The following is a 14,707-nucleotide window of genomic DNA, read 5'->3' on the forward strand; positions in this document are numbered from 1 at the left end:
CGCGACACCACTGGAGGCGGGCTGCACGATGTTGGGGCGTGAGCGGAAGACGGCCTAACGGTGTGCGGGACCGTAGCCCAGCTTCATGGAGACGGTTGCGAATGGTCCTCGCCGATACCCCAGGAGCAACAGTGTCCCTAATTTGCTGGGAAGTGGCGGTGCGGTCCCCTACGGCACTGCGTAGGATCCTACGGTCTTGGCGTGCATCCGTGCGTCGCTGCGGTCCGGTCCCAGGTCGACGGGCACGTGCACTTTCCGCCGACCACTGGCGACAACATCGATGTACTGTGGAGACCTCACGCCCCACGTGTTGAGCAATTCGGCGGTATGTCCACCCGGCCTCCCGCATGCCCACTATACGCCCTCGCTCAAAGTCCGTCAACTGCACATACGGTTCACGTCCACGCTGTCGCGGCATGCTACCAGTGTTAAAGACTGCGATGGAGCTCCGTATGCCACGGCAAACTGGCTGACACTGACGGCGGCGGTGCACAAATGCTGCGCAGCTAGCGCCATTCGACGGCCAACACCGCCGTTCCTGGTGTGTCCGCTGTGCCGTGCGTGTGATCATTGCTTGTACAGCCCTCTCGCAGTGTCCGGAGCAAGTATGGTGGGTCTGACACACCGGTGTCAATGTGTTCTTTTTTCCATTTCCAGGAGTGTATGAAAGCTAAATTAGTGTTCAGATGATAAGCTGTTGCTTCCAAGAAAAGTGGTTAGATTTATTTATATGACCTTTCAAAATAATCTAGAGAAGCTGATAGAATGGAGATTTGCTGATAGTTGTTGACAACATACCTAGCCTCATTTTTTGAACAAAGGAACTGTCTTAGTCTTCTTGTAAGCTTCAAGGAAAATGCTAGTATAAAGTGCCAAAAGCCTATGCCTGTTCCATTGGCCAATAATTTTCAGACCTTCACATTTGGATACAGGTGCTAAAAATAGTGATTTACTAATGCTACACTTTATGTTACGACTGCTTTAGAAGGAAATGTGCACCAAGGTAATACACAATTAGCAATGTTGGTGAAGTGTAGATTAAATGTATCATGCTTTCTATTGTGTCTGCAACTACGAGGGCAGTTCAATAAGTAATGCAACACATTTTTTTTCTGAAACAGGGGTTGTTTTATTCAGCATTGAAATACACCAGGTTATTCCCCAATCTTTTAGCTACACAACACTATTTTTCAACGTAATCTCCATTCAATGCTACGGCCTTACGCCACCTTGAAATGAGGGCCTGTATGCCTGCACGGTACCATTCCACTGGTCGATGTCGGAGCCAACGTCGTACTGCATCAATAACTTCTTCATCATCCGCGTAGTGCCTCCCACGGATTGCGTCCTTCATTGGGCCAAACGTATGGAAATCCGACGGTGCGAGATCGGGGCTGTAGGGTGCATGAGGAAGAACAGTCCACTGAAGTTTTGTGAGCTCCTCTCGGGTGCGAAGACTTGTGTGAGGTCTTGCGTTGTCATGAAGAAGGAGAAGTTCGTTCAGATTTTTGTGCCTACGAACACGCTGAAGTCGTTTCTTCAATTTCTGAAGAGTAGCACAATACACTTCAGAGTTGATCGTTTGACCATGGGGAAGGACATCGAACAGAATAACCCCTTCAGCGTCCCAGAAGACTGTAGCCATGAATTTACCGGCTGAGGGTATGGCTTTACACTTTTTCTTGGTAGGGGAGTGGGTGTGGCGCCACTCCATTGATTGCCGTTTTGTTTCAGGTTCGAAGTGATGAACCCATGTTTCATTGCCTGTAACAGTCTTTGACAAGAAATTGTCACCCTCAGCCACATGACGAGCAAGCAATTCCGCACAGATGGTTCTCCTTTGCTCTTTACGGTGTTCGGTTAGACAACGAGGGACCCAGCGGGAACAAACCTTTGAATATCCCAACTGGTGAACAATTGTGACAGCACTACCAACAGAGATGTCAAGTTGAGCACTGAGTTGTTTGATGGTGATCCGTCGATCATCTCGAACGAGTGTGTTCGCACGCTCCGCCATTGCAGGAGTCACAGCTGTGCACGGCCGGCCCGCACGCGGGAGATCAGACAGTCTTGCTTGACCTTGCGGCGATGATGACACACGCTTTGCCCAACGACTCACCATGCTTTTGTCCACTGCCAAATCACCGTAGACATTCTGCAAGCGCCTATGAATATCTGAGATGCCCTGGTTTTCCGCCAAAAGAAACTCGATCACTGCCCATTGTTTGCAACGCACATCCGTTACAGACGCCATTTTAACAGCCCCGTACAGCGCTGCCACCTGTCGGAAGTCAATGAAACTATATGAGACAAAGCGAGAATGTTTGGAAATATTCCACAAGAAATTTCCGGTTTTTTCAACCAAAATTGGCCGAGAAAAAAATGTGTTGCATTACTTATTGAACTGCCCTCGTAGATTATTGCTCTAGTATATATATTCCAAATTTTACTGATTTTCAGTATCCCCTTGACAATGTCCCCAAAAGGCCCTACTTTTATTGGTGGATTCACTTACAGGTTTGTTATTGTGCAGTTGATAACAATAATGAAAATTCTGGGAGAGAGCAATATGTAAAATAAGGGAAAGGCAATTTCTCATGTGTAGGGTTGCCTTTCCCTTATTTTATGAATTGTGCAGTTGATTAGCTTTATAAATTATTTTAATGGATCTTCTTGACAGGTTTAAGTAGTTGTGAAAATTTGAATCACTAGTTATAATGCTTTGCTCACAAAATCTCTTCTTAGTCTTACATGATATTCTGATGCCTTTTTTACCCAACCATGATTTAGTCATCCATGTGTGTTTTTAATGTCACATCCTTTAGTGCAAAGGCAACATTGAAATCCTTGAGTGCTGCACCAAGGAAGGCTGCTTTTGTTTGGACCGCATTAACCTCTTTGTATACTGTATGCCACATCTGACACTCTGACACGTCTGAATGTTTTTGAAGATTTGGATACTATTTGGCTCATTTACATATCTTTAAAAGACAAATTTAGTTATAGTGGAAGAGACTGTGCTCTTGTCAGGCAAGTTGATTTTAAATAGTATCTCAGTTTGGTCTCAAAGTCCATTAGACAAGTTCTGTAATTTTGATATGGGAACAGAGTCAGAATCATCAATATAGTATCGGTGCTACTACTAGAATTCATTGTACCCTTGTGGGGCCATTACTGCTTTTGCATACTGGAAGTCAAAGGCTTGATACTTTAATCATATTAGAAGATATTCTGAAAGAAATTAGCGTTAAAGCCATCACTCTGAAATATGTTTTCCCCCTGTTCATATAAAAACATAACTCATGTTCTTATCTGGTTAAAGACACTGAAAGGTCAATAAATTCAAGAATAAATTCAGAGAATATTTATATTAGTTTGTGTGATGTCTATTGTACAATGTTCAAAATGTTTCTCAGCATATCAGGGATCAGTTTTTCTTACTGTATTTGAATCTACCACTTCCCTGACAAGCAGTAGCCAGCCTCCACTACTTCTGTTTGATCTACAGAAACTGCTTCCGATTTTGTAATTCATAAATTTAAGTAGTAGCAGTTATCAGTTTTGATCCAGTGCTCTGTAGAACACATTATGTATGTAGTGTCTTCGCCTTTGGAAAGGACTTCTAATTATAGTACAGGTAGTTTGCTCTTAATAGACTGTGTATTTTAGTAAGAGATGTTCAAGGTTGTTCTAGTTTGTGTTATAATGGAAATGGGATTGTAGGTCAGAAGTCATGATTCTTGGTTGATAAAATCAATGAGTTTCAAATCAATTAAAGGTTACGAAGTTTGGTTTCAAAATATTTCTTGTTTTATTTATCATTTATACCTACTATCTTGGGACAACAATCTCCGCAGTTTCTCAGTTATCATTTGCTTTGTGTCTTGCATACAGTGAAAGTTATCCAAACATTTGCTTTCAGATTTGTAGCAAAAAGCGTTTTATCCAATTACAGCTTATTTTTAGTATTTTTATTATAAGAAACATGTTTACAAAGTAATGAAAGATTGTCTCATGTTTCGCATTGGTGGTAAAGACAGTAATGTTAGCAAATATGTTACAGTGTTATGACAATATTTTATTATATTACTAACACAACACAACCAAACACTTCACTTTCATTGCTCATCAACCCCATTAAAATCCTCATATTAAAGAATTCTATTTGACTGCAAATCCGCAACTGAGTAGATTAAACTTTGATGACTGCTTTTCCAACATTTTCTCCCTTAAGCATACCAATAAATGCTTTTGGCATATTTTCAAATCCTTCTGTGACAGTCTCTCTGTATTTCAATTTTCCTTCTTTAATCCACTGTATATTTTGTTTAATTCCCTCATCCCATCGGTCCAACCAACGTTTAACTAAAAATCCCTCCATTTTCAGCTCTTTGAAAATCATGGCTGGCTGTAAGATGGGTGCAGTTGGTATTTCTGTGGAATTGTAACTAGATATAGAGCCACAGACTGAAATTCTTCCTCCTGTTCTCATATTATATATTACATCACTGCTCAGCTTCCCTCCTACATTATCAAAGTACACATCCACACCTTCAGGTGCAGCCTCTTTTAATGCTGTTGCAACATCCATGGACTTGTAGTTGTATGCATGATGAAAACCCAGTTCATCCTTCAGCCATTTTACCTGTGAACAGAAAACAAATTGATTGTGGTGTCTTTCGGAAACATATGGTTCTGACAGGTAAAAAGATTTATTGCAAAGTATCCTGTACAGTCATTAAACATTAGAAGAGTTTTAATGGTAGATCTGTAAAAATCATTGATATTGTTATATCTGTGCTTTGAACGAAATGTTTAAATAACATGGGATCTATATTAATATTAAGTTTCTAAAGTACTACAAATATGAATGAATGTATGGAGGGCAGCTTTGACCTGTGTTCTCCTCATATGGAGCTAATGAGCGTACAAATAATTTGTGGTAAAAAAGAAGTAATATGCAGCATGTACAATGTAAAATGTAATACAGATTGTTTGTATCCAGAAGGTTTAACACATTTTGTTCACAAGGGGACTATTGTTATGTCAACTGTGTGATCTCTCTCTCTCTCTCTCTCTCTCGCTGTGTGTGTGTGTGTGTGTGTGTGTGTGTGTGTGTGTGTGTGTGTGAGAGAGAGAGAGAGAGAGAGAGAGAGAGAGACTGACTCCAGATGGCCAGATGATATGTAACCTACCTTTTCATCAGACCCAGCAAAGCCAATGACCCTGCAGCCTTTTATAAGAGCAATTTGGCCTACAATGGAGCCAACAGCACCAGCTGCCCCACTGACCACAGCCACCTCTCCTGTCTTGGGATGGCAGAGTTCAAGAAATCCAAAATACGCAGAATTGCCTGGCATGCCTAAGACCCCCAGGCACAGTGACAAGGGCAAGTCGCCAACATCAGGTGCTAAAATGGGTGCCCACAAGTCGTTATGGTTCTTTGTGTCAGCCACTGTGCGATCACGCCAGCCCCAGTAACCGACGACGTACTTCCCGACTGGGAAGTCAGGTGAGCGGCTCTCCACAATGCGTGCCACCTGCAAGTCCAGAAAAAATACATCAATTTGTACATACAAAATATGTGTAAACAATTGTGCACAGAGAAATTTGGCAGACCCAACAGCTGCTGCAGGATAGGGCATAACTAGTTGGGGCTAATGGAGTAATTTTTCAGGCCTCCAGAGGTCAAGGAGCTCCACTGCCCCCTTCCCAAAAAAGAAGGGATAGGAAGTATTAACACTTAATTCTCTGGGAGAAGGTTGTAGAATTGAGTCAGTATTTCTATTTTGAGATAGTCTTATGAATTACACTTCATTCATATAAAAATGACTCTGTAAACTTTGTGTGTGGATAACCAAGATAGTTATTTAGATTATAAATGTACAAGAAATTGTGTGGAATGTAATGGCTACTACTGCACGAAGAAGAAGCCAAATTCTGAAAGCAGCTGAAGAAAATTTTCATGTTCTACAGAGGGAATAAAGACAGACTTATTAGTTACCTAAAATCAGGAAGGGGACAGAGCCTCATCCAGCTGTAGGTCATAGTATTGGAGGGATACAGGCACATATGCATCTTCTTTAGCTTATTAAATATTTTCTCTCACCGCATATTCTCTGGACATGACACCCAGTGACATGAAGAAACCACTGCTTGGCTGGCACGTTGTGATCAAGCAAGCTGAGATGTTTTCACTTCCCCTCTTGTTTTGCCATTTGCCTCCATAAAATTCATTTTTCATGTCTGACTAATTACCATTAACATACATGAGCATAATCTGCAATTTCATAAATGAGAAAGGTTGGCTGTCAGTTTTAAAGAATATACCACCCGATCTAATTTTGTGCTTAGTTTTATGTATGTAATTGATTTTCTAAGTTTTTGACTATTCCTAGTTAATATCTTTTGTTATAGGGTGAAATCAATAATTGTTTCATAACTTAAATTCTGTTGTTGACTAATAAACGAATATAAATTCTGTACTAATTATAAACATTTGGAGAAAGAACTGATAGTATTCTTAAACGATCTATTTGGCTCTATTCGAAAACATGGTAGCAAAGCCAGCCCCTAATTAATTCCAAAGTAATTAACAATTTTATCAAAAGTATTGTTTGCATAACGATATCTGTTAATTTCATCATTTAAACAAATAATTTGGCCTAACTCTTGTACTAGAGGAAACCACTGTAAAGACACAATTTTTCAATGTATTCAGTTAATTTAATGAGTTAAGTTTTAATTGTAATTTGTGTAAATTAAATATCAAACAATGTGTAGTTTGAGCACCTATATTGTGATGATATATAAGGGCCCGATTTTTGGTCCTGAGACAGTCAGTCCATGGTCGAGTTTCAGATGAGGAACCCTTGTTGGTTAGATCAACAGTAATGCATCCACTTAATTGTGAAATAAGTGTAATAAGCCATGTGCTAAGACAGTGACAGTGCCTGTTCAATACTTACCATATTATCTGGCAAGAACTGTGTGGTTAGGTTTTTACTGATCGTAGATGTTCAACACTGAACTATTGTTGCCGTATGTTGATGTTTGCTTGCAACCTATTAATGAGACACATCGAAAGTTAAAGAATAGTGCACTGGCCATATAATTTGTGTATTATGGGGGGGGGGGGGGGGGGGGTTGTGAACAGTTAAAGTAAAGAACTGTGAAATGCAAATGTGCACCTGTCGGCTACATCATTTAAAGTAGTCAGTGTTGAACTTCCAACCCCCATTTTTCAGCCAGTGTAGCAACACTGTACATCGACACCGAGGACAACAAATGAAGAAACAAAGCAGGCGAACGTTACAACGTGCAGAATTAACAACTATGTGATTTTTTAGGTCAAATGTTTCTTGAATAGCCCAAATACAGATTTCTACAATGAAAATATCTGCCAAGTCGTCCATTGTTGTGAAAAATTAGTTACATTGAAAGGAGAAAATGTAGAGAACTAATACCACACCACCAAATCTCATAGTCACAGGGGCATTTCTTTTCTTTCTTTTTTTTTAAATTGTGATAATTAAAAATTCAAGACTTCCTGTCATACTGAGGTGGGAAAACTGCTCCTGAAAGGCAGAAGAATCAGCAGTGATGAACAGATTGAAAATGGGAACTACAGCATTAAAGACACACAAGATTTATCCAGTGAACCTGTGGTCTGTAATAAAAGTGTCATGATCAATCTCTCCATTGGCAAAAGATTCCTGGCTTGTTCCCCATTCATATGTCCAGGACGGGACTGCCAAGGGTGAGATGACCACGAGAAAAAACATTGAATAACCATCAAAAGGGTATCATTCTAGGAGTCTGAATGTGAGATGACAGAAGATTCTGGTAGGAGAGATAGAAAACCTAAATAGGAAATGTAAAGACTCAAGTTAGATATAGGGGGAGGAGGGAACAGGGATCAGTGAAGTTAAATAGAATGATGATACGAATCAGTCAGCAGCAGAAAATAGTGTAAGCAGAGTGGGATTTGTCATGAATAGGAAGCTAGATCAGAAAGAAAGTTACTGTGGACAATTCAGTGATAGAATTATTTCCATCACAATCAACAGCAATCAAACGTCAACAACAATGGTTCAGGTATACATGCTGACATCGCAAGCAGAGGATGAAGAGACATATTAAGTTGATGATACTATTAAATGAGCAATTCACTATTTAAAAGGAAATGATAATGTCACAACTCGAGACCGGATTATATGCATTTGCATATTTGGCTCCTCTTCACCAGTTATTGCGTATTTTAACTGAAAACTAGTGACAATGCATATTTTCGCTCTATGTTTACAATATTTTAAAAATTTAGACAGGCGTTCTCTAGCTCGATCTAGTTTTTATGTCTCTCAGATGGACCATGACCTAGAACTGTGTGCAATCGCTAACAGAGAGGCCACTGCCTAGCAAAATCGTAACACAAGAGAAACAGGAAAGGGCAGACAGAGTCAATGCTCCTGCGCCCGAGACCCCGGTTAATCCCCTCCACTGTCGTACCTTACGTGTCAGCAACAATTAAATTAAACTACGCAAGCTTTTAGTCGCACGTCCATTGTTTCAGTTTAGTTTTCTATTTACTTATACACAGTTGAATGTGTTTACTACATGTAGTGTGCAACGTGTCATCCTCTAAGCCGCCCAGAAAAAGAAACATAGTTTCGTGGATAGCTGACCATCCTGGAACATTTACATATGACGGAATTGTTTTGTATTGTCAAGTTTGTGAGAAAAACGTTTGTGCAAAAGTTTCAAATATACCAGCATGTCAAGACAAGTCTTCATGTCGAAGGAATGCAGAAGAAAGAAAACAACAACTTCTGACAGCAGCAGGTTGCAGGAGCAATGATTTGTCCAAAGGTAAACAAAAAAGTCGGTTTAACATGAATCTACATGAAGCATTCATTGCAAGCAGTATTCCTCTTCACAGACTTACAAACCTTATCCTCAAAGACCTCATGCACAAACATTGCACATATCAAAATATACTAGCTGAATCTACATTGCGTAAACATTACATACTGACAATTTATGTAAATGTTCTGGAAGAAAGGTGTAATGAACTCAAGGACAGCATTATCTGGATTTTAGTTGAAACTACAGACACTCATGGCTGTTACATTGCAAATTTGATTGTTGGTGCTTTAAAAGAAGAGCCGCTGCCTTTCTATTTAGCGATCTGCAAAGAACTTGAAAAAGTAAATCATTCTACGATCGCCATATTTGTGAATGAGGGTGTTAGAAAAATATTTCCAGAATCTTCTGCAGATGAATGGGTGTTTGTGTTTATTTCAGATGCTGCTCCCTATATGACCAAAGCAGGAAAAGCTGTCCGAATATTTTATCCCAATTTGATTCATGTGATGTGCTTTGCTCACGGAGTACATCGCCTTGCTGAAGAAATACATTCCACATTTGTGAATCTAAATAAACTGATTTCATCCACTAAGAAAGTGATTCTAAAGGCTCCTGCTTACACCCAAGACCTACAAAGGAAAACTACCAGATGTCCCTTTACCTCCCGAACCAGTGATAACTCGTTGGGGTATGTGTGTCAAAGCTGTGTTGTTTTAAAATGAACATTTCGAGCCCATTAGTGGGGTAGTAAATTACTTCGATAGTGCAGAGGCTTTGGCAGTTCGCCAGTGCAAGGAAGCTTTTAATGATTCTGGTATTAAAAAAGACGTTGCTGTGATTAGCACTCATTTTTCCTATATACCTGCAAATATTGAAAAGATTGAAACTCAAGAATTGGCATTGAATGAATCTATTCAGTTAATGACTAAAAATTATTCTAGTTTAACTCTCCTCATTGCCAGAGGTATTCCCAAGAAAACTTAAAGAAAAGTTTGAGAACATTTTAAACAATAACCCGGGTTTTGAACCCTTGTGATAAATTGATAGTTTAATTAATGGGACAGGTGAACTCTTACCAGAAACAATAAGTGCTAACATAGCACCCAAATTCATATACTGCCCAGTTGATTCAGAATGGTCCTTTTCTGATTATAAAAATGTTCTGAGTGATCGAAGACACAATCTTAGTACCGAACATTTGGAACAGTACTTGGTCATTTATGTTTATGATAGTGGAAAAATGTAAAATAAATTGCTAATGATGTTTTGGTCCAGTAGAATTAATTAAAAGTTAATGCTGTTCAAATAAATTCTGATTTTATGTTGTTTTTTGAATAAAATATTTCGGAGTTTTTGAGCCTGCCCCTCTGCATGCAATATATCTCGAAGTTGGTCCTGTGCATATTGATTGTTTTGTTGTGACTCACTCACATCGCATCTACTTGTTACTTACAACCTACCAGAGAGCATTCAGAAAATGATATCAGCATTCTAAATGTACCGATTTTTCATGTGGCTGGCCCTCTTCCTCGTAATTGATATGCACGGGTTCGTCTTTGAGATGTAATGCATGCAGTAACTACCATGTTATTTTATTTTTTGATCTTGCATATTTTGACACTTTTCATGCATATTTTAAGATTTTTATGATGCATATAATCTGGTCTCTAGTCGTAACCTTGGAGGATTGGAATGTGATAGTAGGGGAAGGAATGGAAGAAAGAGTTGAGAGAGAATATGCGCTTGGTAGTAGGAAAAAAAAACTGTTGAAAAATCACAAGAAGAGGAGGTATACTTGGATAAAGCGTGGAGCTGTGAGAAGATTTCAGTTGAATTACATCAGTGTCAGACAGAGATTTCAAAATCAGATTGTGGAAGATATAGATTCAGATCACAATTTAGTTATCGTGAAGAGTAAATCAAAGTTTGAGTCACTGGTAAGAATCAATGTGGAAAGAAGGGAGATACAGATGTACTGAAGAATGAGTGTGTGTGTGTGTGTGTGTGTGTGTGTGTGTGTGTGTGTGTGTGTGTGTGTGTGTGTGTGTGTGTGTGACATTCTCTAGATACTGTGATAATGAATATCATTAAAAGGAGAAGGAAGAGTGGTGAAGGAAAGAAGGAAAAGGACTGGAGAGGTCTAGGAAAAGGGGTAGATTTCAGATAAACCACCCAGAACTGTGGTTCAGGGAAGAATTACGGGATGGGATGAGAATGAAAGACTGTTGTTGGGGACTGCACCAGACATGATTTGAAAACATTGACAGCTTAAAGGTGGAAACACAGTAATATGCAAGACAGAGATTACTGCTAAAACATCATGTACAGGTGGTAGCACATTGTTAATATTTAATACTGTGATTTTATTGTTTTTATTACAAGAAATTATGTTTTAAAAACCTGAATTTCAGAACATTGTTCTGTAAGAAATGGCTTTTCAAAAATCGAAACTTGTGATTTTTATACCTGGGTGGGGGAGGGGTGTACGATTGGAGAGGTGCGTTCTAGCAACTAAAATTTTACAACTTGAGCACAGAGTACATTGCAAACACACAAGAATTACAAAACTGTAAAGAATTTAACTCGTGGATTTAGGAACAATGCACGATTTACTTTGCACTGTCAAAATTGAACTATCAACAAGATTTGTTGCTAAACTAATCTTAATGTTCCTATGTGCCTGATTACTTTTGGTGAGGCCCATCCTACTATTGACTTGTCTGATGTACTCTTTGGCATGAGCACCCCAGTTGAGGTGCTAGTGCATCTGTTGCTCTGATGTTCACACTCCAAAACTGAAGTTCGTTGTTCACATCTTGTATTAGTAACACATTAATGCCCTATTTACTTCTATGGTATAATAGATGGTCTGATATGTAACCGTCATTAAGCAAGAAATACAAGATCATGTCGTATTAATACAGTTTGTCTATAAGGAACGACAGCAAATAACGAAATTTTACTTACTGTTTACTTGCATGTCTGGATGTTAATGATAGACATCTGTCCAAAATTACTTCGAAATAAATGCACTAAATGTGAAGAACTTGGTTGCAGCTGTGTTGGGGATAGGTGTTCTATGTACTGGTGACATGTGAAAATTTGTGTCGGGCCAGGACTTGAACCTGGATTTCCTGCTTATCGCTTTTTTCCTCAATATTGTTCATTACATTTGGTCAGAGCGGATGTCACATGACACCCCTTCAAGTTCATCGTTGATCCTTTCTCTCAATTTTTTTTTATTACAGAGGACAGCCAACCCTCTCTGACTGAACACGCTATCTGACTGAACACGCTGAGCTAACAGGCTGGGAACCATTAGACTATCCGTGCATGCCCCCCGGACCGACCCAAACTTACATTTGTCACACTGTCTGCATCTCTATAATATTGTCTCTTACTTCATCAAATTAGCAAATATTTACATTCTGAGGTGGGCAAAAGATGGTAAAATCATAGGTGTCGATTCCTCATTGCCATTCTCATTGGTGTGGAAATACAGGATATAGCTATGAGCATTTAGTGATAAATGTAGGAGGATATGGTATAGGGATGTAGACATATGACATGTGGAAGTTTTGGTCGGCCTGGAAGGCATGCACGGATAGCCTCATGGTTAAGGCGACCAGTCAGTACAAGCAGGAAATCCGGTTTTGAATCCCAGTCCGGTAGAAATTTTCACGTTACCAAAAGATGGTACATCTTCAGGGTGATTCTTGTTAATGTTTAAAAACCTAGAAAACAATGTAGATGACATTGAGACAAGTAATTTAATGTAAGACTAATGGTGCTGCAAATGTTGGGAAATACCCCAGAAATAGATGAGAAACGTTGAACATGTGAATGCACCAAGTGACGTATCTCATGGCACTGGGAGCAACTGAGCTTGTGCCTGACAGGATGGTCGAGTGATACAATGCACTTGCATTGGAGAAAACTGTGCAGATTATTGAACACATTTTGTGAAAGTGATCTGTTGCTAATGCAGAAGTTCAAAATTATTGTCCTCACTATAACCAAGGAAAAGTTGTTCTTATTTTGTGTTTCTTCACTTATGTCCCTTCTTTTTGCTTTAGAGACATTATAAATCTTACCTAAATGTGAACACACAATTGTCTCACACAATGAAAAAAATTCTACCTGCCAGACACAAGACTCGAACCCTGAGCCCCATGCGCTGTAGTAGTACAGGTAGGCCCAGAGCTACACTAACAAGAATACATGGGTTGACAAGGTCAGGTGCGAAGACTTACAGGCCTAACCACTTTATGTGCGGTGAAGTAAGTCATGTGGTGATGTCGCATGTCCAACATTTGTCATCCAATTTTGGGGTACTTCCCAACATTTGCGACCCCATGTGTGTTCTATTAAATTACAAGCCTCAGCATCATCTATTGATAAAAATCACTGCATATACCTAACACAGTTAAAGCCAAGTTATTCGCTCTCAGTGTCTTTATTTTGGCGTAATTTACTTATTGCTTTTGAACAGAATATGAGTAAACTTGTAGGTGATTTAGTACAGAGAGCTACCATCTCCAGCAACAACAAAGGCACTGCCCAGTTGGGCACTGTACTGAAGAGAGTTTGGATGACAGTTACAGTTACATAATTCCGTGCTGCTTCAACTCTATGCGAGTCTTCAGTCTCATTGGATGACAAAGTGGTGGCATACTAGTCTGTTGACAACACATGACCAGGTGTGTTCAGTGTTTGTGAGATCTGGAGGAAATCTTGGTCTGTGCAACAGTTGAAAAGCCTCTGTGTTGAGGTAGGTCAGAACAGCCTCAGAAACATGCCACCCTGTGTTATCTTGTTGGAAGTTGTCAAAAACTTACCTGCTGCTGCTCAGACTACTGGCTATGCAAACCAGAGTTGATCATGTTGTGTCCACAGTGCCACTCTACACAGTCACATGGCATGTGGGCTCATATGTACAGAATCTAACAATGCCCTCTCTCGTCAGAATCTTCTCACACTGATACATCTGCCATGATGCAGTATACAGATCTGAGACTTTTCTCAAAAGATGACTTGGTGCCATTCCTGTATCCAGTATTATCTTCAGGAGCAGCACTGTTGCCGCACCACTCTGTGATACCTCGTCAATGGAAACATCAACAATGGTCACCATGTTGGTAGTCCATGGTGCTGCAGTCATTACCTTCATATTATTTACACCTTAACTCTGCTTTGGGGCAAGCATCTTGGTAAGTCCTTAAGTGCCAAGTGCTATGCTGATGATGGAAAATACTCTCTGTGGTGGTCAACATTAGTCCTCTTATAATGATCAGCCAGCTCTGAGGCCACCGGGGTATGGTACTCCCTGTGAGTAACACAGCTCTATGGCTGGACTTTCCATTAGGCAGGAAATGTTTCCGCTGTGCGGGGAAGTGGGTTTCTGGAAGATGCAATAACATGTTTCAAAACATTCTTGGGAACCACAGCCCAAATTTCCCATTTACTTCTTACTCGCCTGTTCTGACACACTTGGGACATGAGAACAAAGTTTCAGAACTCTTTCCACTTACGCTAGCCTGTGAGCTGGCTGGCCCAGATTTTACAAATCTGGTGGAAACAAAAGTTACAATTATAATGTTGCCAGTGGAGGGTCGTTTGAACCATGCCCTGCAATTGGTTGTAGGGGCAGGGAGAGAGCATCTCAACCAAGTGTAGGAAGGAAGTTAAGGGAAATTCAAGAGGAAACTCTTGGATCAACACATTCAAATAACACACTATTATTGTAGAGCCAGCACTGCACTTCCACTGGGTTCAGAGTTCTGTGACTTGAACAAATTTCACTGATGAGTAGTTGAGGCATGGTCACATCAATCCTGCTGCC

General features: G+C 40.0%; 1 protein-coding gene across 1 annotated transcript in view; it reads right to left on the reverse strand.

The window, feature by feature from the left end:
* Positions 1–3,787: 3,787 nt before the first annotated feature.
* LOC124791825 (prostaglandin reductase 1-like) overlaps positions 3,788–14,707 on the reverse strand; it is a 32,631-nt gene continuing 21,711 nt past the window's right edge. The window contains exons 2-3 of the mRNA XM_047257890.1: positions 5,196–5,540; positions 3,788–4,645 (exon numbers count right to left, since the gene is read on the reverse strand). Coding sequence (XP_047113846.1) covers positions 4,193–4,645; positions 5,196–5,540 — 798 coding nt within the window. The 3' untranslated portion in view covers positions 3,788–4,192. The remainder of the gene's footprint in view (positions 4,646–5,195; positions 5,541–14,707) is intronic.

The sequence above is a fragment of the Schistocerca piceifrons genome, chromosome 1, assembly GCF_021461385.2.
Source record: "Schistocerca piceifrons isolate TAMUIC-IGC-003096 chromosome 1, iqSchPice1.1, whole genome shotgun sequence".
Classification (NCBI taxonomy): Eukaryota; Metazoa; Arthropoda; class Insecta; order Orthoptera; family Acrididae; genus Schistocerca; species Schistocerca piceifrons.